At 31.5% G+C, this 27,234-nt stretch overlaps 1 protein-coding gene across 2 annotated transcripts; it reads right to left on the bottom strand.

Moving 5' to 3' along the window:
* Positions 1 to 425: 425 nt before the first annotated feature.
* On the bottom strand, positions 426 to 26,092 carry LOC126740515 (protein lin-54 homolog). 2 transcript variants are annotated; one of them, XM_050446582.1, is made up of 10 exons: positions 25,955 to 26,092; positions 25,515 to 25,655; positions 25,209 to 25,460; positions 19,106 to 19,782; positions 16,943 to 17,065; positions 16,782 to 16,886; positions 16,399 to 16,507; positions 8,599 to 8,896; positions 5,798 to 6,112; positions 426 to 877 (listed from the first exon to the last, which is right to left on the bottom strand). In XM_050446582.1, exons 1-10 carry the CDS (start codon positions 25,971 to 25,973, stop codon positions 685 to 687), a joined length of 2,232 nt encoding a protein of 743 aa, XP_050302539.1. In that variant the 5' UTR covers positions 25,974 to 26,092; the 3' UTR covers positions 426 to 684. The 2 variants fall into 2 exon arrangements, with proteins under 2 accessions (XP_050302539.1, XP_050302540.1); XM_050446583.1 differs by having other exon boundaries at positions 8,599 to 8,872.
* Positions 26,093 to 27,234: the final 1,142 nt, after the last annotated feature.

Genomic DNA, 27,234 nt, shown 5'->3' with positions numbered 1-27,234 from the left:
AAAAGCGAACCAGTCTGAAATACATCACTCTCTTAAACACTTTACTAATTTTACGAAGAAACGTGGAATAACAAAGCATAGGTGAATTCCGTGGACCGGCACGTTTCTGCTTATTGGCTTCTTCAGGGCAAGGCACCAAGAAAACCAAAGGGTATAAAAATGGTAAAGGTTTTAAGTTATGTGTAGTTAGTGTGCCGTCATCCCTCATGTATTTTTTTTAATTTTATCCTGAAAAACTACTCAATAACTTCAAGGCGAATGGACTTACCACTCTAATGAAACTCATCTGCTTTTAAATTAAAACTAAAATCAGTATAGTTGGTTTTAAAAAATAAATTATGCAACTTTGCCCCAATTTACGAGTGTGCGACATCCTGTCCAGTACCTAATCTGTATGTTTTTTTAAGTAAAAAAAAAACACTTAATAATAATATAACTTATATTACGATTCACAATATATCCACATGTACATAATAAAAATAATATTAAACGTATAACAGTATTAAATACCTATGGGCAACTGTTCCACAGTAAAAATAAAATAAAAACAACACCCGAAAAAAATCGAACGGTTTAAAAAAATTTACACACTTTTTGACTCGAAATTAAACCAATGCAATAAATAATTTTTATACGAACACTTCTCTTTTTTTAAAATAAAAGTCTATAATACTTTAATTAATTTTAGCTACTACAACCCCTTTTACCAATCGAACAATGTATGATTTCGTCTAAACAACCCCCGAATTCTTCGATGATTTGTTTTTTCGTCAGTTCTTCGTCTTGCAGGTTCGAATCGGCATCGGTGGAAATGGTCAGGAGACATTGGCACGTTGCCTCGATCACCTCGTCGGTTATGTACGTTAAAGGTTGTTTTCTTTAATAAAATTAATGTTATTGACACTGTTGTAGGTAACGTTCTTTGGATACAAACACAATATTTATACGCCACTGACCAATTTCTTTCTTTGGGTGCCAAAATATCGAAGTATTTTCGCATTTAAGTTAAAGAGTTGTAGTAAGTAGTTCTTCTTTTAACTTGTGTTATTGCAAGTTTATATGTTGATTTCAGCACTCAAGACCTAAGTTAGCCAGACGTGTATACTGTAAATAAAGGTGACCTTAATAATTTGCGAATGCACTCAGCAAGAAGTGTCCCAAATAAAGTTCTTTGGTTGTAAAGAACCAAGAGGTGGTAAAGTTGTAAATCTTTTAAATCCAAATATACAAATGTTTTCATACAGGCTGTCTCTAAAAGGTCTGTAAAAAAAAAATCCTAGGACCTATTATTTCTGAGATGAAAATAAGCTGATTTAAAGCAACTTACCCTAGTCCAAAGTTGTTTCGTTTCTTAGTTATAGGGTGTTAAATTTAAAAAATAAAAATCGATTTTATTTAATTTTTTTTAACGATTTGCGATATACAATACAGCTTTTTTGATATGAGAAACTCGAAATGGGCATATTCGCTCCATAATGCACTGTTGATACTGTACAATGACCATAACTTTTTATTAATAATAAGAGCGCTAAAATTAACCGTTGCCAAGATATTTCGAGTTTGAGTCTTTGATGCCGCACCGGAATAATAAAAATTAGAATGACATTTTTGTGTTGTTACTTTTAACGTACTTTGCAGGAAATTTTTTTTTAATTTAATGAAAAACAATAATTTATTTAAAGTAATTTTAATTAGTGTAAACTTTTAACAATTGTTCAAAATGACCTCAACTTCTCATCGTTCTTCAGTATGTTGGCTTCATTTAGAATCCTTCTCTTGTTCTGTATTAATTGCTCTAGAATACACCATCGTTTTTAAAGACCCCTACAGAAAAGAATCTAATGGAATCAAGTCCGGTGAGCGTGGTGGCCAGTTTACAGGCGCGTCATTTCCTCTTCCAATCCATCTATTTGGGTATTGTTGATACAAATAATTCCAAACATTTAAAGTAAACTGTGATGGAGCACCATCATGCATGAACCACGTGCCTTGCCGAAGTTGTAATGGCAAATTCTTCTAATAAATCTGGCAACGTATTTTGTAAATGTTCTAAATGATTCACACCAGTTAGCCTTGGTGGTAAAATTACAGGACCGATTATAAAATTGCCAATCATTCCCGCCCACACATTGACCCTAAACTAATGTTGCAAATGAGTTACTTTAGTGGCATTGGGATGCTCATTAGCGTAAATATGTTCCTTATAAAAATTAGTTACATCACTTCTCGTGAAGCATGCTTCATCTGTAAATAAAACTTGCTTAGCAAAATTTAAATTGTTGTTGTTGTCTGTTTTCATTGACAAATTTACAAAAGCCCAAACGTTGTTCAAAATTCGTAGGCAAAAGCTCTTGTTCTTTGAACCACATTCTTAGATGCTCCTACTTCTAAACCTAAGCGTCTGGTGCTTAATGTAGAATATTTATGAATTCTTTCCAAAATTCGTTCCTCGTTCTTATCATACTGTAGGAGTAACACTGCCGGTTTCGCTAAGGCGTCTCTCAATAGCAACATATAATTTGCCCATATAATTTTAATGGCTTCTGCGGAACAACTTCCGCATTCTGATTGTTCTCGTAATTTGGGGCTTTATATTGACACCAACCTTCGATACAAACAGCATGTAAGTAAATGTATTCAATTAGGCTATGCAAATTTAAAAAGGTTGTTTCCATTTAGGCATTTACTTTCAATATCACAAAAAATAAACTTATGTGACGCACTAGTGCTGAGTCATTTTAATTTTGCTGACGTAGTGTATGGGCCATGCTTGGATCAAACAGACAAAGACCGAATACAACGGGTTCAAAAATATCGTTTACGATTTATATACGGTATTCGTCGCCGCGAACCGGTAAGCTACAAACTGCGTGAAACCAAATGCCTCTCTATGGAATGTCGAAGGAAGTTACATGCTGCAAGTTTGTTTCATTCGGTAATTCATTCTAATTGTCCCTCGTATTTGACAAACAAAATTCGATTCCGAACGGATGTGAATTCCCTAAATTTAAGGCATAGAGGATTAATCTCTCCGCCGCTACACACAACGTCTTTTTACGAACGATCTTTTTCATTTAATATATATATCGTATATAACCAAATTCCTGAAAGATTAAAAAAATTATCATTAGGCGGATTTAAGTCTTTTTATAAGAAATTTTTACAAGAATAAAATGTTTCCCTATTAAATTTTTATCGCATTCATTTGGCACTGAGCGTTATTGTGTTGCTATAGTAGTTGTTATTACACTAGTAATGTCAATATACAGTATCGGACAAAATTAGAGAGACTCGACTATACTTACGTCTTTTATGTAAGATAAAAATGATTAAATTCCTCTTTTTGTGCTGAAGGATGTTATGTTTTGAAGTAGTTTAAAAAGGCACTAAAATAAATTAAAAAAAAAAACATTTCTCAAGATTTATTAGGAAAAATAAAAAAATTCAAAAAATTCTGTGCGACAAAATTAGAGAGACTTATCCTTAAGTACATTTGTACCCTATACTAATGAAACTAACCTAATACTTTGTCCAGTGCCCTTTATTCTGGATAACTTTTTCACATCTATTCGGCATCGATCCAATGAGATTCGAAATTACAGCCGGATCCATTGATTTCCAGGCATTCTCGATTTCTTCAAATAATTGAGCACGATTCCCGATGTTTTTAGTGCGAATCTTTTTCTCTATAATCTCCCAAAGATTTTCAATTGGGTTCAAGTCCGGCGATTGCGGTGGCCATTTTAAAACTTGAATTTTGTTAGCCAAAAACCATTCCTTCACAAGTTTGGCCGTATGTTTGGGGTCGTTATCGTGTTGGAACGTGAATCTTAGCGGCATTTCCCATTCGGCGTAAGGCAACATTACATTTTCCAGTATAGTCCGATACATAAATCTATCCATAGTGCCCTCAATTTTGTGGATAGGACCCATTCCATAACCCGAAAAACAACCCCAAACCATTAAATTGCCACCTCCGTGCTTCACAGTACCAGAAACATATTTTGGATCAAGCCTTTTGTTTGCTGGGCGATGTACGAACTGCGCTCCATCACTTCCAAAAATATTATATTTAGACTCGTCACTAAACAAAACCTTATTCCAGTCCTTAGCTGTCCAGTAACGGTGACGTGTTGCAAATAACATTCTAGCAGCTACATTTTTTTTTGATAGATGGGGTTTTTTTGCTGGTCTCCTTCCAGGAAGCCCCGCCTCCACTAATCGCCGCTGCACAGTCCTGGATGAAACCCCAGGCGCCTCGAATTCAGCCAAAATCTGTGTTGAAGATAGACGCGGATTATTCTGACTTAGTCGTTTAATTCTCCTGTCCAGCAGTACTGAGGTTTTTCTCTTGCGGCCACCTCTTTTAAAGTTTGTCACTCTTCCACGGAGCTGATAATTTTTTATTGTTCTGGAAACCATTTGTTTACTGACGTTGAATTGCTCTTTTATTAATTTTTGTGAGCGACCTGAGTTATAGGCTTCTATAATTTTTTCTTTTAGGTCTATAAAATAATGTTTACCACGAGGCATTGCTAATGATATTCTCAAACTAATAAACAGAAATTAAACTAATCGCGACTTCAGCGAAACTAAATACAAAATGAGTCTCTTTAATTCTGTCGCAGTAATTTTTTAGCAATGTTAAAAACATTCTTTAAATAAATGTAAACATGAGCTACAAAAATGAATTGTTGATAATAGAATTATTGTCAACTCCGGTATACACTGCTTAACAAATATTAATATTATTTCAAATACAAAAAATTGGAGTTGGCAAATAGAGAAGTCTCTCTAGTTTTGTACATATATGTGTATGGCGTGTGTGTGGAATAGTATAGGATTGTGTTATGAGTAATATAGATAATATGGTATTATTTTGTAAATATGTATATTTATAGATAATTTAGACTTATTATTTTGTTTTTTTTTCTTTTTGAGTTTTGTAATTTACTTTACACAGGGGGTTAAACCTGTATCTTTTTAAAATTGTTTTTAACCTCCTTTTTGCCATTTTTGTAAATAGATATAGTTTAAGACGTAAAAAGTATCATGTAAATAGTGGCAAATAAAAGATTTCACATCAGACACAACATCCAAAAACTAATAACATATCCGTCATTTCCACTAACATATCCACATCTTCCAGCCATTTTAACGAATTAGAAGTTTAATTTTTACTTACAAGTTTAAAACACCTTATTTATTTTCGCACTAGCAAATTCTCACTGAAATTCTTTACACTAATTACTGACTGAATTTCATTACTAAAGCTAATAATTTTTTTTTAAATTCCGGTGGGGCATTTAAGACTAAAACACGAAATATCTTGGTAACAAACAAAAAATAAAAACCAGACTTGCAAGCTATGGCCATTTTACACCATCAATAGTGCAGTATGGAGAAAAGATTTCCATTTTCCCATTTTCGAGTTTCTCATACCAAAAAACCCCTAGGTACCAATTTTCAAAGTGGTATGTCGCAAAATGTTAAAAAAATTAAATAAATCGATTTTTATTTTTTAAATTTAACACCCTATAGACACCCTGTATATAGGCGTCACAATAAAGGCATAGACGTATGTTACATTTTTTTAAATGCATTTGCAAATTATTAAGGGATCCCGTTACTTACATCCGTTAAAGACTTCCACAAAACAAGTTCTTAAACTGACCAGTACTTCAGAAAAATCTTCAATAGATGACGAAAGCTCATATTATAATAAGCATCACATTTTGGAACAAATTCCTATTTTTCCATTAAACCCTTCAATTAAAACAAAATCATAATGTCTTACCTTGAGCTATTTTTCTTCAGCTTCTGAACGGGTAACGAAGGCGTCATCTCAACATAATTGGGCAAAATTTTCCTATAAACCGTTTGAGCCAGTTCCTCGTCCGATATCCTCGGCGGTTTACTATTCTCGTAAATGTTATCGATGGGATCCTCGACGTTCCGACATCCGTAACATTTACAGTTGCTCGAACACGCGATCTTCGCCTCGTAACATTCGCAGTAGTTTTTTAAGCAGCCGGATCGTTTGCAATTACAACCTTTCGTGTGTTTTCTCAAGACGTCTCCGTCCGGATCTTTTGCTTTGCCGATTTTCGGTCTGTAAGAAAATCAAAAAAAACTCATAAAACAAAATTTAATGAAGAGCAAAAAGAGGTAATAATAAAAAATAATGACGTAAGCAAAAACTCTACATATGATGTCTAAAATTGTTCGGATTTTGCGAAATGTATTTGGATCCTCAGGATACTAAAAATAGATCTACAGTGTGTTCGCGAAGTGTTGTAACAAACCCTGGAAAAACTTCTTTTTTTGATCAACTTTAATTTTTTTTTTAAATTAAATACATTCTTAAAATGCGCCTTTAGAAAATAGAATTAGGTATTCTTTATTACTTGCTCTAATCACAATCACTTATGACCAGTCATAGGGAATAAACTAAAAACTTGTACTTACTATTAAGCATTTTTTAAAAATAAAAATGTTAAAAGTTGAACCCATTAAATAAAAATGGTTTTTATTGCGATACAGAGTTTCAGAACAAAAATCCTAAAAATACCACTTTTTATTACAAATTCCTAACACAAAGTATCTTTTTAATAAGTAAATACACGGTTCCAATGGCATCGTAGTTTTTTAGTAGGGCACTTACACGCGCTTAAATTTAAAATTAAACCTAACTTTTGTTATAAGAAACCATGAAACTAGTCCTCTAATCTAAGAATCCTCAATGGGAATCAAGAATATTGAGGGATATTATAAGATTAGATTAATTTTTTTATAAAAGCCGATCCAAAAGCATTTAGGTACTTTACAAATTTAGAAAAGAAATTAAAAGCTGTGTTATAGAGATCCAGAGTGTTAAATTTTTTTTTCTTTAATTCACAGTGCATATTGCTTAAATCTGAAACACCTAAATAAAAATTATCTACAGTTTCTAAAAGTACGGGTGTATTATGCGCATATTGTAAATTTTTCTAGACTGTATGGATAGAGTCATGTTTATAAAGAAAATATAACTTAAAGTTGATGAAAAGTATAATGTTGTTGTCCTATTATTCCAAATGCTGTTTTATGTAAATTTTATATTATTCAAATGAAAAGGAATTTAAGACCTAAATAGACATTATCAAAATTTAGATGTTTAAATCAACAAAACAACTTTACTAAGAGGAGAGTAATGCAATTAAAAAATACTACCTTACTAAGTACAATTAATTTAAAACAAACTAAATACCATATTTGGGAGAAAACTGCATAATATGAACTTCACCCTTTTTATCTACTAAATACATTTCATGGCTGATTGCAGTGCAATTTTTATACATTACAGTTATTTCGACTTAAGAAATTTTCTATGAAATTGAAACTAATTTTCGCCTCACGGTCTTACATTATCAAAAAATGCATTATTCAAATAAAATAAAATACTGTTTGTATAATTAATGAGTTTAGGGATCAATAAAATAAAAGTCCAATCCTATTTAAACTTGCCGACGGTTCGCAAAACATATTTGCATCATCAGGGCGAATTCAATATGTTGGACTTAAGTCAAAAAACATAATTAAAATGAACATTATCTAGAAAACTTTTAGGTACAGAATATCAGACAATACATGGATACATGCGTATGTGCATCAGATAATAGGGATTAATAAAATAAAAATCCAATCGTATTTAAACTTGCCGACGTTTCGCAAAATATATTTGCATCTTCAGGGCAAATTCAATATGTTGGACTTACTTTAAGAAACATAATTAAAATTAACATTTATCCAGAAAACTTTTAGATACATGACATCAGACAATGCATAGATAGATGCACATACATGCATCCAATTATGCTCTATAAATAGTTGTCAATTAATGTTCTGATATATTCCCAATACTCCTCCATCAGCTGCCTAATAGTGAATATCTTGATCCACTGTCGATCGGTTTTGTTTAAATTAAGTCAGGTGTATAATGGTAGATACATGTTACATACCCACATAAAAAATATTTTTCATCTAGCTTGAGTAGCTCCAAACTCTGAATTGTCAAAGCGTTGTTGTTTTTGTTCCTTTCTGAGCGAACGCGACACAAATAAAATATCTTCAGGACGTCAGCTATCTCACGCAATTTTATTTTTCGACTATATTCATCATGACTTCCTCATTTGGACGACTGGAGAATTCATAATCATTTCTGGTCTGTACGACCGCGTTTGAGATCGGCATACCCCACAACAAACTGTGGTTTTCAATGGTGCAGAGTCCGGATAACATTTTTCAGGTCATTGCTAAGCTTGCACGGTATTTTTGTATCCCAAAAGCAATGTTTTATCACACGAAGTTCTTTCAACTTTTTAGCAGTCACTCAAACCACTGTAACTCAGAATCTAATGGTCGAAATGTCATGAAATTTTAACCCATATTGTTTGAAGGTTAGCACTATAAAAATGATATTAATTTACCAATAGTGGCGCCATCACTTGGTTAGTCCCAGGACTTATTAATCCATGTATATATTTAACAAGAATTTTAAACAGATAAAACAATTTCAAACAGATAAAACAAATTTACTTTCACGTCCTAGTAACTCACCGAAAGGCATCCGGGTTCCGGTACAAACACGCCTTGATCGCCAAATTGCGCGTCTCCTCGTTCTCCAAATTATTGAAACAATTTACGCAATTGCACAGGTAACAAAACTCCCCGTTGGCGAAACAGTCGCAATACAACTTAAGACATTGCGATCGGGTGCAGTTGCACGGTTTCCGTGGGCGCATCGCGTTCTGGTTGGGCGAGTTCTCGTTGGCGCCACCGGGTGGCGGCGAGGAGGCTGTGATTGTCGTGTCTAGTGGCGGAGGTGTACTCGCTGGAGGTAGATCAATAGACGATACTATAAGAAATGTTCAGTTCAGTATATATTACGGTAATTAACCAATTTACAAAATAAATATAGTATATAAAATATTCAATAAAATAAGATTTTATATCGCAATAAAGCACTTGAAGTATTAGTACTATCATTAAATATCTAGTATAAATAACAGATAACAGGTAATATCCATAAAATAAAATAAAATATAAGGACAACGATAATTTTAAACAGAGTAACTACAATAGAAAAGAAGACACACTTTAAGCAAAGTCAATATATAAAATTATATTGCACTTAAGCAGATTTTAAAATTCGTTGAAGTGAACTCAGAGAACAATGAAACAAATCTATACTGACACTATTTGAGTTAATCATCATTCTACCTATTGCACAGTTTTCACCATACAGTGTACGATGTTGATCAAGGTAGAATAATCTAGTCTTTCTGAGCTCTGTAGTAGGAGGAACATTCAAATTAAGCTGACACAACAACTCAGGAGACTGTATTACATTGTTAAGAATCTTGTATGTTGTGACAATATCGCAGTTTTTACGTCGAGTCTCCAACTTTTGAATGTTCAGCAATCTATACATTTTATTGTAATTAATATCAATACAAGGAATATTAAGCTTGTAAGCAATGTATCTTATACATTTACGTTGAACTTTTTCTAGACACATTATATATTTAGCATAATAAGGTGACCATATACATGAATTCGACTCAAGTTGACTGCAAACCAATGAAAATACAGTAGTTTGATGGAATCAATACTGCTGAAATCATGAATGTGCCTCTTAATAAAACCCCACATTTTGTAAGCTTTATTACACAGGTTTTCAATATTTTTTGAAAAAGTTAGTCTGCAATCAAAAAGCACTTCAAGATCACGTATCTCTGATACCTTCTCAATAAGTGAAGTCATTAGGTGGTATATGGTACTGATGAAATGGTGGACTAAAACTCCTGGTAAATTGAATTTATTTGCATTTTTTAGCATTTAGGACCACGCGTGACCATGAATTATGGTCTTGCACCATAATTCAAATTTGTGAAGATTAGAACAAAGCTCATGATGTGGCAAATTACTGTAAAAAAATTTTAAAGCCATAGTAAAACTTATTATAAATAATTGAATTATAAAAAATTACGGTCAAAATTAACCATCTACATTATTACTCACTAAAATCCTTGCTATCTCTGATTGCGGCTAGATTCTCAAGAATATTATAAGGAATCAGTTTAATAAATGCATATTGGCCATTGTTAAAAAGCCACTATGTGTTTAATATCCATTATCCATTTAAATTGGTGTGCTTCACCCTAAGTAGGTATTAATCCTATAATTTTTAATTACACCTTAAATGGTGAACAACTTCAAAGAGTACCCCAGCAGAGAGATCTAGGAGTAATTTTTGACCCGACTCTTCCATTTTCTAAAGACATTTTATCTGAAGTACAAAAATATTTTGATAGCTTAATTTTGCCAATCTTGGAATATGGGTCCATTATTTGGTCCCCCCAGTACAGTATCTGGGTGACAATGGTTCAGAGGAGGTTTGTGAATCGCATGTATTTTAGGAAATGTAGTATATATCCCCAGAGAAGCTGTGATAATGGTCTTTTGTTACAGGTTTTTGATGGACTCTGATTAAGAGAAGAATTAGAATATTTTTGTACCCCTCAAGATACTAAAAAACAAAATAGATTTTTCTGAGATTCTTAGTTCATTAGTATTATTTTTTATCTACTTGTATTTTATCTGGCTTATCCACGAACCAGCCTTTATAAAAATTCTCTCGTTTATAAACTTTGTGAGTATTTTAACTTATATGCTTCCTATATTGACATTAAATGAACTAGTCTGAATCAATTTAAAAAAATTATACTAAGTAAACTGAAACAGAAATGAACTGATCAGTGATGTGTTGGGTATTTATTGTATTTTATTAGTGTGTTTGCTCATTTTTGCATTTCCTTTTATCATTTATTTCAGTACTTTTAAGGGTATATTGAGTTAGTATCTGTAAGTGGCCTTGTAGCTGTTGATCCTTATAACAAGTAAATAAATAACATATTAACCATAAAACATATTAATTTTTTTAAAGAATAATCAGAAGCTCTCCGTAGATGCTATATCACCCTCAAATCATTCTTCTGCCTCAAAGGGAAATCAAAGGGATATCATATCAAGACAGCATTTGATGTGTAAGAGATGCATTTAAAAAAAAACAAAGAAGAGGTTAAGAGTATAATTAGCCAACTGAAATTTAAAAAAAAGTGCAGGACCAGACGGTATTCGATCAGAATCACTGAAAGAAGTATCTCATGGAATAAAAAATGGACTCCACTATTTAATAAATATAAGTTTTCGAATTGTCGATTTACCTAATAAATAAATAATTGGAAAAATTAAACCACCACACAAAAGCCAAATCTAAAAGTGAATTATTTAATTATAGGCCAATATCCCTCAATTCAAATATATAGAGATAATTGATTGAGTAATTTTTCGTTACTGTAGGGTACTTACTTAATGCAGAGATTTTTATTTTTTTTTTAATATGAAAATCGATAAAATGTTATTTAAAAAAATTAAATTCAACAGTTCATTATAAGAAATTAATTATTTCTTCATATTTGTTAACGAGTCGTTTTTTTTTTCAATTAATACCCATAAAATCAATCCCATATTATTACTTGAATTGAGGGCGTAGCTTCTATATTTCCCATTTACCATAATTAATGTAAACACGATGAAAATGCATAAAGAACCCATGGATGAATATAAATCTCGGGAGTATTAAAAGAATATTTTTTTGGCATAATTCTACTTTATTCCTCAACATAAACTCCTTCAAGGGTGAACTATTTGTGTCACAGTTCAATTCACTTAATTTCACCATAGATTTCACACGGTGTGTTTTCACTCTTCTTCCTAATTTCAAATATTTTAAAAAATTTTGGGAAATTAATTAAGTTTAGAGTGGTTGCATATTAGTCAATCAAAATGTTATTTCTCATAAACAAAATCGAAGATGTACTATAGCTGCCCTTACCGATCAACTATATGACTCTTTGGATAAAAATATTCATCCTTTGCATATTTGTTGACTTAGCAAAGGTCTGTCTTAAAACACTTATAAAAAATTAAACTATATTGGTATTAGGAGTAGTGTATGCAATTTATTTCAAAGCTATTTGAAGGATTGGCTACAGTACGTCAAATTGAAGGGCAGTGTCAGGGCAGTCACGTGTGAAGTACCTCAGGTACTGTTTTGGGACCGATCTTGTTTACTATATACATGAATGACCTACTTATATTGGCGGAGAAGTGTTGTTAGTTTTGCAAGGATACATCCATTTTTTGCCCTGGAAACTTGGTCTCATTTAAAAAAGTTGGCTAAATTGGATCTTAATAACAGCATATTTAATTGGTTTCAAATGAATAATCTACCATTAAACCAGAGTAAAACAAAATATGTTCCCTTTACATCGGACTCGGGTGGTTTTCCGGAATTTCAATTATTTAAAACTTCTAAAAACGTATAATCGCAAAACGAATAGTATTAAATAGCTCCGTATAGTAATAGATTAGCATTTACGTTGGTATAATTATTAATAATACACGATATCCAAAATCAGATAATTGATATCACGTTTTTCATTCTTAATATCTTTTATGACCTGTGCACAACTTAAAGGCGTATATTATTCGTTGGTTCATTCTTATATAAGCTATGGAATGGAAATTGAAGAGCTGTAATGCAAAATTACTTAAGAAACCTCAAAGTAATTCAAAAATGGGTTTTAACAATTAATTTAAAAAATAATTTGAATAGAACAAAACTATTTTCAACTGATTTACTGTACAAAGAAGCAAATTAAGAAAAACTGTGCACAAATGCAAAAACTATTTTACGCCAAGATTTTTTAATGCTTTACCTGATAACCTGAAGGATTTTGTTTATGAAAGATGAGTTAGATATAAATTGAAACTGTGGCTATTCCAAATAAGCAGACAAGATATTTATGTTTTTTTCAAGGTAATCAAATTTATGAGAGTTAAAGTAGGTATAGCTTTAGGTTATAGGAAAGCTGTCTTATTTTGTAAACAAAAGTCTCGATTTCTTAACTTTTATACCACTAAATAGTGACTTATATTGGATTCAACTACTAAAGCACTAACAAGCGACATTTTTTATTGCTTCAGTGTATTAATCCTCCGAAATCCCTAATTTTTATTACTCTTTTTAACACAATTGAATTTATAGTTTGTTTTGATCTGTTTGCTTAGTTTTAAGCAATATTTTATTGATTAATTTAAATGGCAATGTTACTATAGCAATGGAAAAAGTATATAAAAAGAATACCCTGAAAAAAGGAGCACACTTTTATCAGATCAAAACCCATATAACTGGCTTATAAGGAAAAGTACTAGGAGAACGAATTGTAGTTGAAGATTGTAGTTGAATTGTAGGTAGAAGAAAAATCTTATAACTAAAAAACCTCAGAACCTGGATTGGCATAAGTACATGCGAGTTTTTCCGGGCTGAACTGAATAAAACCAAGATAACATAAACAAATAGCAATATTCAAAATGTATAGGAACTTTAAGAAAAATAATATAGGATAATATCGGATATATACGGATATGAATGATACCAGGCACTATGAACAACAAAAACAAGTAACAGCCGTATGTTTGCTAGACTTTAGTAAGGCATTTGACACTCTAAATCATGATATGCTGCTAGCTAAATTAAATTTCTTTGGTTTGTCTAATACTTCTATTGCCTTGCTGAGATCCTACCTGACCAGCAGGTTTCAATGCGTGGAGATTGATTCTCATCCCTTATACTCAAAATCTGAATTTATTCCTGTTACCACTGGGGTACCTCAGGGATCTCTATTAGGGCCCTTATTATTCTCATTATACGTTGCTGATATGAAAAATTTTAAATCTTATTCAAAACTACAACAATACGCAGATGATTCTCAGATTACATCGTTCTCATTAAACTCCTTACGACACTCACAAACACAATTTAATTCCGACTTAAATAATTTACATATATATGCTAAGGATCATAATTTTAAACTAAACCCTTCAAAATCGTGTCTCTTATTTCTAAGATCCAATAGAAATAACATAGAATATATTTCTCAAGACTTTGTGGTTAAAATAGACAGTACAGTAGTACCGGTGGTTAATGAAGCAAAGAATGTGGGTATTATTTTTGATAATACTTTGTCTTTTTCAGCCCACATAAACAAAAAAATTGCCACTGTTTATATGCGCTTTAAATTATCTAAAGCGTCATACATTAAATAATCTAAAGCGTCACTTACCGAGTGTAACCAAGTATTTTTTGTGCTCTCTTGTAAACTCTTTAATATTATCATTGTTTGATTATGGTGATGTAATCTACAATAATGCAATTACTTCGGCAGTCTCATCTTCTATTCAAAAAGTGCAGAATTCCTGTATGCGTTTTTCCTTTAATATTTGCTACAGAAGTCATATTACCCCATATCTTAACAATCATTTTATTCTTTCAATGTCAAATAGACGCAAATATCACATGTACTCTTTCATATACAGAATTTTAAAGTCGGGAAACCCACCATATCTAAGAAAACTTTTCAATGTGCATGAACACAACCATAATACCAGACGGTTTAATATTTTTAGGGTTCCTCAGCATACAACAGCAGCTTTTCAAAAATCATTTAGTTACGTTGCAGTTCATTTGTGGAACAATTTGCCTCATTGTGTTAAAGATTATTCTCTTTATAAGTATAAGAAGTACATAAGAAATATGCTTATGCAGTCACAGTATGATGCCTAATGATTAAATATGTATTGAAATGAATGTCAATAGGACTTTTTTCCAGTCTCTTTTCATTCAGGTTGTGTCATATTCATGTAGCTGTACTGGGTCGAGTCTTCACTTACATTTTCGTTTCGCATTTAACAAGATATACCTGTATCATATTATTATATTCATATATATTGGATGTGTTTCCTGCCTACCCCTGCCCTGTGTACTTAAATATAAATAAATTGTATTTTTTTTTAATTTTTTTTAAGCTCTCACTATCAAAGTATCGAAATATTAGTAGGGTTTTTTTTTTAGTTTTCTTGCTATTTCGTTTCCTTTTTTGTTGCTTTTTCTTGAGGATGTATCACTTAAAAGTGCCTCTTGCAGAGGTACTTTTGAGAAACGGTTTTTATAATCGAGATGCATTCCTATTTGCTAACTTCACTTACATCATAAGTAGAACTGTTGTAATTTTTGATATTGGCAAATAAACGTTTTGAATTTGAATTTTTGAATTGAATATACTATGGGGAGGAGGCAAATATGAAAGTTGACGCTTTTCTTAGGGGTAAGGCATATACTATACTTGACTATCTTTAAAAAAAAGTTAAGTTATAATAATTATTTAAAGTTATTTAAAATTAACTAAATAAAGATCCTACAGTACTATACAGCATAAAATGAACAAAATCTTAGATAAACCTATTCTGTCATCAGCTGTTAAAAAAGGAGAAAAAAAACTAAAATGTAGTAAAGGTATTTTTTGAAAATTATATTGCTTGCCAAAAATTTATAAATTCATTCCATTGAGACCCATAGTCAGCTTTATCGGTTTCCCAAGTTAATTTATATTACTTACCATGTTTACACGCAATAGTAAATGCGCATTAGCGAAATGCGAATTAAAATAAAACGCATGTATAAACACCCATAAACCGTTATAGCGTTCGTAATTCGCATTATTTTAAAACGTTTTAAATATGTGGATGATCTCGATGTAATGAGCAACTAACAAAAATTTAAAAACCAAGACGGAGAAAAAATTTTTGAATAAAAATAGATTATGCAGCTTGTCAACAACATAATGTAAATAAACAAAATTAAAAAAAAAATAAATAAATATCATAAAAACAATAATAATAAATAGAGGGTTTTTTAATATGGAATCAAACCCTGGAGCGTATGTCTAATACCAATTTTAAACCTTTTACCCCCTGATGATGGACACCACTGCCTTTGAAACATGTAGGGAATTTTAAATCACTAAATGTTTAATAAATAAGTGGAGGGAGACTGCAAGATTCTTATTTTACCTTAAAAATAAATTAGGTTGGCAATAAAAAACAGCTGGTTAATATCAACGTTAAAACCTCTTCTTAAAACTTTTGTGTAAACACATGCCAATGCGTTTTTGCTCTAATTCGCATTAATGTCACGCATAAACTTATTAACTGATTATCCAAATTGTGTTATTCTAGTTTAAAATAGAAATTTATTTAGTTATGAAGGTTTACTTATAATGCGTCAAAGAGCTAAAGCAGTTCATTTAAAAAAAGTTTGCTTATGTTAAAATCTCTGCAGTTAATCATTTAAAGTTTTTATTATTTAGAATATTTTTTGAAATAAGTAATACACTTCAATTTAAAAGATTATATTCGTATTGGATGCTGAAAAACTAATTTACGCTAACTTACCATCTGGTTTTGATTCGGTTACGACTGTTTTGGCTATCACAACAGGTGTATTGATGACCGGCTTAGGTTGTATTGCGGTTGCTTGTTTCATAATTGGCACCTTTTGAAGCTAAATGGTCATAAAATAAAAATAAGTTTATTAACTATTCCAACAACAAAAATTTGTAAGACTTTAGGAAAACCAACATAAACGAATAGGAAAAATAAAATGTTAGGTTCATATTTACAAATATCCAAGGCATTGGACACTAGCAAAAATTACTTACAACTATATTACTTAAACTATAAAAATTATACATTTTTATTGAAATTAATAAATTAGGTACATATATGGTTAAATTTATTATTTTAAATAGTAATAAAAGGTTTAAATTAATACCCACTTGCATATTTGCAGGAATAATCATCAGTTGCGTTGGTTTAGGCACGGCAGAAGCAGCAACCGGTTTAACTATGGTTTTGCCGAAAATTTTGTTTGTAGTTATTGGCTGAAAATTAGAAATTTTTGGTTTTCAATTAATTAAATAATATCAGCTGGAAGTACCTTGATATCTTGGACGTTGGTGGTTACCGTAGAAGTAATGGCACTTTTTACAGATTTCGCGATGGCGACGGTGTTTTTAGTGGCTTCTGGAGTTGTACTGGCCACAAATTTTATGTATTGCACCTAGAAAGGGTTAATAGGAAAATTAAGGTTTATTTGATGTTTAGGATGGCGGAAAAATTTTCTATTTTTCATTTTTTTATTGAACACTATCCTTTTATTGAGCTCAACTGAACTTGACTTCGATTTTTTCAAAACAGTGTGTTCAAATTAACCGTTTTTTTTTCTGGAACAAAATGTACGATGAAACATGCATTAATACAGGTTTCATTCAGGTAATGTCATCCGGGTCCACCCCAAATGCATGGACCGACGAAATTATGAAATCGCGAGGCAATACTATCCCGTATTTATGTATGTACTTAAATGGCCTATCTACAGAACTAAAAAATCGACTCAACATCTTACATATTGGTTCGAATGCTGTATTTGTGGAAAACGGCTTGCTTCCATTTCAAGCAAAGAAAACTGAAGAGAGCTTAAGTCTTTAAACAATGGTGTAAAAATATTTTACCACCTCTTAGACAAATATTGTATCATAGTAATGAACACTCTATACCACCCGACGAAAATTGACAGAAAATCTTGATTAAGAAAAATGTAGACTCTAAGGGGGACAGAGTAAAGTCAGAACCCTTAACGCTCGTGAACAAAAGCGATCGTAAGGAACAATATGTAATTGATAAAATGGCCATAGCTTGCAATATCTCTGATGCAATGATGCCAAATGCTTATGTAGAAATATAAAAATATTTAATAATAAAAAAATATTTTATAATAGCATAAAAATTTGTCACTTATAGGTACAAAACAATATAATATAAGATACTCTTTAAAGAAGTCAATATTCAGAGCTAAATAAATGTAGATAAAGTATATTAGAGAAAAGCGCAACAACATTGCAATGCCGCTCGATCGCATTGTTGATGCTACCGACACAGGGAATCTTTACCACTGACGTCATCAAAAAATATTTATATGAAAAATATGTATTAATAATAGAATATGCTTTAAATATAAACAATATTACCGTTTATGAACTCTTTATGCGTTTTTCTTAACGTCCTTCATTAGAGTAAAGGTACCTATCTAATAAAAAGAATTTCTATGGAAATTAAATATTTTATAATTATAATAGATTTCTTAATAACTCTTGTTTTAAGATACAAATTTTTAATATTTTAATACTCCATTTTTCTGCTAAGACAACAAAAAAACCATGGAGTCCTGTTAATAAAAACATGGACAAAACTCGAGTTTTTCATTATTTATAGCCTATTAATAGATAAGTATTTTCAAAAAATTTATTTAGTATTTGAATTTAAAAATATAAAGATTCTCATACTTCAGACACACTAAGTTCATATTCAAGTTTTTATTTAGGTTTATTTGTATGATCCCTATTCTACGTGTATGATGACGGTTCTCTCTCGATATGATGTTATGACAGTATCGGTATTTACCCATGGTGCGGCACAAATGCCACAAGTTTTTTTGACATCGTAAAAGTTCACAAAAACACTCAAATCAAAACCTTTTTCAAACGAAAAACACAGAACTTCACAAATGTCGAATGTAAAATAGAAATCCATTTGATAAGATGACATTTGGCGCGTCACTAAGCTTTTACTTATGGTGTTGCCATTCCAAATTTTTTAGGAATAATTTTTTTTTTTTTTTATTTCAAGATGTTATTTTTGCTCTTATAGAATAGGTTATACCTATTTTTATTTTTAATTCAAAATCCAACACAAATAAATTAAATTCAATTATTATATGGGTTAATATATAGTATAGTAAAATTTCCTCTTGGGAAAATGTGTGTAAACTTGATAATAGAGAATCGGTGACAATTTTTGTAAACAAAACATTCCCTTTCCCATCAGCACATGTTGAACTCAAACAAAGTGGTTGTTTCCTGGTTCTAGTCTTTCAATATTCTAAGTCTACACCACTGCGAATTAAACCAAAGTACCCAGGTACTATATAAATAACAAAGAAAAATAATCCAGATATGGCCCTGAATTTAGTACTAAAATTGCTCTTTGGCTCTACTATAGAACTTTTTATCAAAAAAATATGTATAATATAAATTTAACTTACTCCTTTTCCAGGTACATTTATTGTGTGTATTTGTCCATTGGCCAACCCCTGAGGACCAGTCATCTGAATCAACTGTCCGGTCGGCAACTGGTTTATCGTACCACCAGGACCCTTTAAAATAATCCTTTGTGGCCCTATTTTGGTAGCAGCACCCGCTGTTGCCGGTAATATCTTTGCTGGTCCCGGTTTTATTTGTGACAAAGACACCGTTTTAAGCCCACTAGTGGTTGTGGTGGTCCCTTGCGGTGCCAACTTAATCCCCTTCTGGTTTAATAAAACTGTTCTTTTTGCACCCCCGGCAGATGGGGTACTCTGAACCAGTTTTGTGTTGGCGGATATTAGGCCCAACTCTTGGGCCTGTTGTAGAGTCATGGTTTTTGTTATTGTGGGTCCCGAAGCTGTTTGAATCACCTTGATCTGTTGCAATTGTTCTGTTTTTGACCCCGCTTTTTGAACCAGCATAAATTGCTGAGATCCTTTATTTAAAGTTACTACTTTCTGTTTTCTATTGATGATTTTTTTGTTTGCATTATATATGCTTTTTGGTTTGGCTGGTGATGCGGGTTTTAATGTGTTCGGTTGCTTAACAGTTATTGGTTGCCTAATAGTTAAATTGCTTAAGTTGATTTCTTCCCCTTGGGGATTTACCAGTTTAATTGTCTGAGGACCAGATGCGCCTAAGAAAACAACAGTTTCTTTTTATTACAAGGTGGGTAAGTCGATACCATAATTTTCTTAGAAAAGTGGAAGGAATTCAAAATTAACAGATTTGGTCAGCTTCATATTAAAAATGAGGCACTTTTAGGCCATATTACTAGATACAGTATTGGATAAAATTATAACAATAGTTAAATATTTCTGTAATATGAGTTTAAACCTGAAAATGCATCCTGGCAGATCATTTTAGTATAAAAAATATGATCAATAAGTGGTAACAACAAACATTCATTTTCTCTGATAGGTTGTCCCCTCTGAAACTTCTTTCATAATCCCTTTAAATGTAGTATTTAAGGTTTTTTTTTATTTAAGTTTGCTAAAAGTTATCATTCGTTTATAATTCTACCTAAGGGTCAAAGCATAATTTTTTTTTTTAAAAATTGTAAACTTTAAATGCAAATATTTGTATTTGAGGTAAACGACGTAACATGAAAAAATAACTATTTATCAATAGTACCTATTTATGTCATGGCATATACAAAAATACCCAAATTAATTCTTAAAACTGTTCTATCTAAAAACATACAAAACAATAAAAGTAAGGCTTTTAAAAATTATTCAGGCATATTTATCTGAAAGAAGTTTTAAATTACCCTTTCTTATTTCTTCCAGGAAGTTGGCAATATAATTTCAAATAATTCAAGCCATTTTAAATTATTCCTAGTTAAAGTAAAGTTTTTTTTAAGGATTTATCAGTTTTTTTAGGTCAATTGAATCTGGATCAAAGTAAAATTGATTCTTTGTTCAAGAGATTGGGAACTAAAAAAAATAGTGCCAAAGGGCTTGAAAAAATAAAATTCGCCTTCTTTTATTTTTTTTCAGGCTTCTTCTTCAGATCTTTTTAATGACTACATGTAAATTAAATGAAAGACTATGTGCAATGTTATAACAAATTTAATTTCTGTCCAAGTTAAAAATGATGACTCATCAAAAACTGCGCGAATGAACATAAACATTGGCATAATCGTCTAAATCCAAACCGATTTACAATTTGTAAACTGTCACTGCAATGAACAGTTGACATTGTACTCTAGTGGAAACAGCTTTTATCACTTTTGCTTTAGATACAATTTGTAATCTGGATTTTGTAGTATGTAATTTACGTCGACATTATGAAACCAATCATCATTAGTTTTCTAATCAGTATCTACCACATTCCAAATTAAGATCAGATAAATTTTGCTTCTTTAAAATCAAATTTAAATAAACAACGGTAAACTTTGATAACTTTTAGCAATTAAGCTAATAAGGTGGCTCAATCCAGTTTTGCTATTGCCTCTGCCAAACGCCTGTATGAAGAGGAAGACTTTATTAAATTTATTTAATTTTTTTATTCATGCCAAAAAAAACAACAAACTCTTACACAAGTCAAAATATAGAAAAAAAGTATTACAATTAAAATTACAATAATAAAATAAAACCCATCCAGTAACTATATAATAAGATGAGATAAACCACAATTGTAGGAAAAATACATAAAAAAATAGATCAAAGATCAAGCTTTAAGACTCGGTAGACAGGTTAAACCACCACCAATGAGTGATACCAAGGAAAATACTGGTACATTATATGAATACATACATGAAAAAAACTTGAAAAATATATTTAAAGTTTTAGATCCAAATAATGCAGCATTGCACAAAGTTGTTTCGCAAATTCCCATCTCGAGACACACAACTGAACAATGATCAATATCTTGTTACAAAATTTTTAACATGATGTTATGAAAACAATGTTGCACATTGTAAATTACATTAGCACCAATGCAAAAAATCATGGACAATTCAAAAATTTCTTTGAAGAATTAAAGGATGAAAAACTTGACTTGAAAAACTGACCAAATGACATTGACCTCTTTTGCATTGTTGGTTGGTTATTTAGCTACAATGTTTAATTTTTGTAGATTTGTTTGATCCTATAACTGCATTTCTAAGAAAACAAAATAAATCACTTATTCTAAATTAAACAATGACAAGTGGTTATAAGATGTCCTGGAACATTTGCAAACACTGAATTTACAATTGCTAGGGAAATAATATGTAATCTCTCACAGCATATATTTAGTTTCCAAACTTGTAATTTTTTAATTTTTCTAATGCTTGTACAAAAGATTTTGTCTTACGTAATATAGCCAATTTCTTTCTTCCTTTCTTAAATTGCTACCTTTTTTAAAAAGGCATTAAAAATAATACATTTTGTGTTCAATGTTGTCATTTTCCTCAAATTAAAAAAAATTGTTCCAATATTCAACAAGGAAAACTTAACAAGTATATAAAAAAGCCAAAAGGAATATTGACATAATTCAAGGTGAGTTTTCTATTTTCATTATAATTATAACCCAAAAAGCATCTCGAGAACTGGCATTAATAGAGATAAAGAAGATCAAGCTCTACAATTAAAATATAAGTCGAATTTTGATTATTATTATTATTAGTTGTTTATTTTGGAAATTTGTACCAGAATCGAAGTATCTAAATAAATCGAAGTATCTTAAAAACATTGGCTTGTCAAATTATTGCAATATCAGGAACAAAGTTCTTATGTAAATCAATTTATTCCACTTGAAGATTTGTGAAATCTCAACACCAATCAGTATTAAATAACCAGTATCTCAAAGAATTACTGAGAAGTGCTGTCACCAATTATTCACAACTTTAGAGAATTATCAAAAATGAAATAAATGTTTATTTATTTATTTATTTATTTAATAAACGGGATCAACCCCATTACAAAAAAAATAATATTACAAAGTTCAATAGTTACACCTAACCATAACTTAAAATAGCTAAAATACAAATATGTTTTTACAGGAAAACCAACATAAAATCAACAGAAGAGGTTACACAATCTCTCTAATTTGATTCCTAAAACTAGACAAGCCAATGCCCACAACTTCAAATCCTCATGGTTGATAATATTTAAGGTTCTTTTTATAGGGGAGTGAGTGGCATAGTTGGTACTGTGAAAAGGCAAAGCAAATAGTCGGTTTCGTCTCAAGAGTCTTGTGAGGACATTGAAGCTAATTCTACCGAGAAGGTCGGGGCATACAATCAGACCATTAAGAAGCTTAAATACAAAGGTTAAATCACCACAAATACGTCTTTCTCTCAATGTTGTCATAGCCAGCACTTCCCGTGCATCATCATAAACATGATCTTTCAAGGGCCAGACAGCTGTTCATGTAATAGGGGGACCATATCATTGAGCCATACTCTAATAAAGAAACCACCAAAGACATGTACACTCTCTTACAGGTCTCGACTGATAGCTCTCTACAGTTACGCAGAACAAAACCCAGAACCCTGGAGGACCTAACCACTATATTACTTATGTGTATATTAAAATTTAAATGATCGTCAAAATAAATGCCAAGATCCTTGATTGTATCAGAATACTGAACAAGGCTTCCCTCTATATTGTATAATGTTACAACTTTTTTACTTCTTTTGTGAAAACTAATATAATTACATTTCTTTATGTTTAAGAATAAGATATTGTTGACACACCAATCATTTAGCCTATTCAGGTCATTCTGTAACAAAATTTGGTCTTTGGGAGTCTGGATTACTACTATAAAATTTCAGGTCATCTGCAAACAATAAAAAGGCACTATTTTCAAAACATGTAGCTATATCATTAATGAAAATGTTAAAGAGCAATGGTGAGCAGTGTCCACCCTGAGGTACACCAGAAAATACATTGATATTGCTGGATCTAGCACTACCCAATCTAACCTGCTGAGTCCGGCCTGACAAGAAGCTTGTGAACCAGACAACTATATGATTGGAGAAAACAAATACTATAAGTTTCTCCCGCAAGATTCTGTGATCGACTCTATCAAAAGCCCTGGAGAAGTCTGTATAAATCACATCCATCTGATATCCCCTCTCCAAGGCATCCAACAGATCCTGCTGATAGATCAACAAGTTAGTGATCATAGATCTGCCCGAACTAAACCCATGCTGCTGATTGAGCAACAGCTCCTTGCAATAGAAATAAATTTGGTCATAGATAAGACTATCCAACAGTTTTGGAATTGCCGACTAGATGCAAACGCCCCTATAGTTGCCTATTTGGTCATTATCATCTGATTTATATATTGGTACCACAAAACTATGCTTCCATAATGACGGAAAGAGTCCTGAGCCAAGGGATTTCTGAAAAAAGAAGAATAGAGGGCGAGAAACAGTACAGACACATGTTTGTAAAAAATAGTTTGGTATCCCATCAGGACCTGAACTAACTTTGGCCTTTAATTTTAAAATTTTATCAAAAATTAAACCAACAGACAGTTGGGGATTAGGAACTGTAATATTTTCTCCCACCTGTTGACCCATATAATAATTGTTATTTTTATTTATATTAGTATTGTAGACAGTTGAAAAAAACTGGGCAAAACCCTCCGCTATCTGTTCGCAACCAGAAAATTCATTATCACCATAATACATTGAATTTGGAATTTTATTTACTGCCTTCCTACTGTTAAGGTGATACCAAAAGCTCTTAGGGTCAGTACACAGTAATCGGTCTAAATTTGAAATATAATCATGGTAGCAAATATTCGTTAAAGTTTTGCACCTCGCCCTGAGATTAGAAAAAGTGACATAATCAGATTCATCACGAGTACTGATGTAAAAATGTGTTTCATTTTTAATATTGTAATTCAATACACATATTTTGTACTTTTATTTATATTTTTATATTTATTCAATAAATATAATTTCTGTAAAAAAGTTTTTATAACTTTTTTGCAGACCTTTTAAATACATAAATAAATTATGACTTGTGAAACATTTTAAATTTAAAAAAACAACTCCTCTGGTATGTATATTTTAAGCTTTTCAAAATTTAAACAAAAATTTAGTAAATGCCACCCTGTAGATGTGTAAAACCTGCTTTCTGTAAAACAAAATATTTGTAGGCAAAGGGTACATATTATCTAATTTTTTCTTAAAGCAGTATTATATAATATTATTTTTAGAGTCCTTAAATATTTAGGATACCAAACAATTCTATTTAATGAATGCTTTACTACTGAATAACTTATTGGGTCTACCAAAAAACGTTTGTAAAAGAAAACATAAAGTTTACTTTCTGAAATCAAAGTAAATGTTTTTTTTCTTGTAATGGGTTTACTAAGTTTTCTTTGTTCTTAAGTCCTAGGTTGTTCATTTGTAAAAACAAGTCTTCCCTCACTTCCTAACCCGCTTGATAAATGGTGCCATGTATTTTCTGCTAATAAAATAAAAAACATTCTTTTTTAGGGTATTGGTGAAGGTATTTTAATATTTTTTGTTTTTTAATATTGTATAATTTTATCCAATACTGTAAGACCTTTATTCATATTTAAATAAAACATCCTTTTAATTTTAGAAGTTCGCCTTACCTGGCATTAAAATCACCGGTTGCCCCCTAACAGATTTCAGTGCCACAGGTACACCATCAGGTTTTGGGGCAATATTAAGTAACCTTAAAGGGGGCACAAGACCACCCTCCTTACTCACAATTTTATTGGATTCTTCGACTTGCTGATTCACAACCTCACTTTCAGTTTGAATCTCAACTTCTTCCGGCTCAATATGCTCAACTTCTTCAGTATTGAACACCTCCTCTTCATGTTCCACCAAACCCTCATGATCTACAATTTAAGTGTTATTATGTTGAAGATGTAAGGTTGTTGTAAATGTTTTACCATTTTCACTTTCTATAGTCTCAAGATCCATTGCAAGCTCCTCATGAGGAAACTCTGCTTCTAGTTCTTCTTCTGTAATCGTTTCAACTGTGAGCTCCGAAACTTCTTGAGAAAGCTCATCATGCTCCTCTTCATGGAATTCTAAAATATTAGGTCCTTATAACAATTATTTAAAACTTTCATGAAGCAGTCAAAAAGATGTTATTTAGAAGTGCAAAAAATACATTAGTAAAAGCCTAAAAGGTCCTGATTGCATTTACACTTAACAAGAGTGCTATAAATCCCTAAATGTGTGCTTTAAAAGTTATTAAATTCAAAAAATAATAGTTGCAATGGCATCTTATAAACCCTTCTCAGTATTTTAACTTTTTTTATGTGAATCTACGAGTTTCGCACAGGAACAATTGTTTTAAAACAAGGATAAAACGTGAAGTACCAACCTTCGATAGGTAAAGACATAGTCAAGCAAAGCCTTAACTAAAAATTTCAATTTAAATTTTAAAAAATCAACCAAACATTTCAAATCAAAACACTTTTGAAATGTTGTTTGATTTGACGTGTGACGTAACGCGCACGACGCCTGACTGACAGATGACTAGTCGGTGTTGCCATGTTAAAAAACGGAAAATCACCAGCAGGAAGTTCCTGCTCGAAAAAAATCACCAGATTTTAAAAATTTGAAAATTAATTAAAACATCGAAATTTTATATGACCTATTTTAAATTAATAGCAATGATTATAGCTAAAGAACCCAATCAAATCTCTTACACAAACCTGGTTAGATTCTCGTAATAATAGCGAAGAATTTCTGGATTATATAGCTACACCGATCACAAAAGAGACCGTTATATTAATTTATTTATTTAGCAGTTTATTTTCAACAGGCAAAAGCCAGTTACAGGAAAATCTATAATTAATGTTTTGAAAGTGTAAACAAGTATTAAATTACTATAAATTAAATAACAAAAAGAAAGAAAAATAAGGAAAACTTAAATTACTATAATAACATCATGTATATATCAAAATTAAAAGAGATGTAAATTAACATTAGAATGAACAAAGAAAGGGATTCATGGGACAAGGGAAAAAAGGAAGAGAAAAGGAATTATGGTAACTGTTGGTTTGTCAGAGACAAAACTAGATCCTTTATAGAGCATACAAATATGTCACGGGTTGATGATACTGAATTAAAAATTCTGCACATTTGATATACGGGATCCTGAAACCTAATGTTAGTTCTGGCGCGATCTAAAGCAAAAGTGATATTTCCTCTAGAAGCAAATCGTGGTACATGAAATAGAATATCGTTCAAGAGAGGAGGAGAATTTATTTGATTATTGACCAACTTCGATAAGAATGTTACAAAATGAATTGTTCTCATGGCCAGAGATTGCAGATTAAATCTACCTAACATCAGATCATGATCATGTCCCCTAACAGGATATATTCCATCCTCACGAAACATAAGAAACTTTAAAACCCTTCTCTGAACACTCTCGATGTAGCCAACATGGCATTCATAGAAAGGACACCACACCAAGGAACCGTATTCCAGTCTTGATCTAACAAAGAAAAGTACAATAGTTTTATTGAGTTTGAGTCGACTATTTCGAATGACAAAACCCAGAAGTTTCAACGAGGAGGTCACGGTCTGTTCAATATGTGGCACAAATGTGAGCCTATCGTCGAATACAACCCCTAGATCTTTAATAGAAGTACT

The sequence above is a fragment of the Anthonomus grandis genome, chromosome 9, assembly GCF_022605725.1.
Source record: "Anthonomus grandis grandis chromosome 9, icAntGran1.3, whole genome shotgun sequence".
Classification (NCBI taxonomy): Eukaryota; Metazoa; Arthropoda; class Insecta; order Coleoptera; family Curculionidae; genus Anthonomus; species Anthonomus grandis.
This window is presented reverse-complemented; position numbering and strand designations above follow the sequence as displayed.

Excerpts from the sequence above, each read along its gene's own strand:
- LOC126740515 (XM_050446582.1), bottom strand. Across the intron at positions 17,066-19,105 it reads TAAATGTACCTGGAAAAGGA|GTGCAATACATAAAATTTGT; the intron begins GTAAGTTAAATT and ends AACCCTTTCTAG. Across the intron at positions 8,897-16,398 it reads AACCGAATCAAAACCAGATG|TATCGTCTATTGATCTACCT; the intron begins GTAAGTTAGCGT and ends CATTTCTTATAG.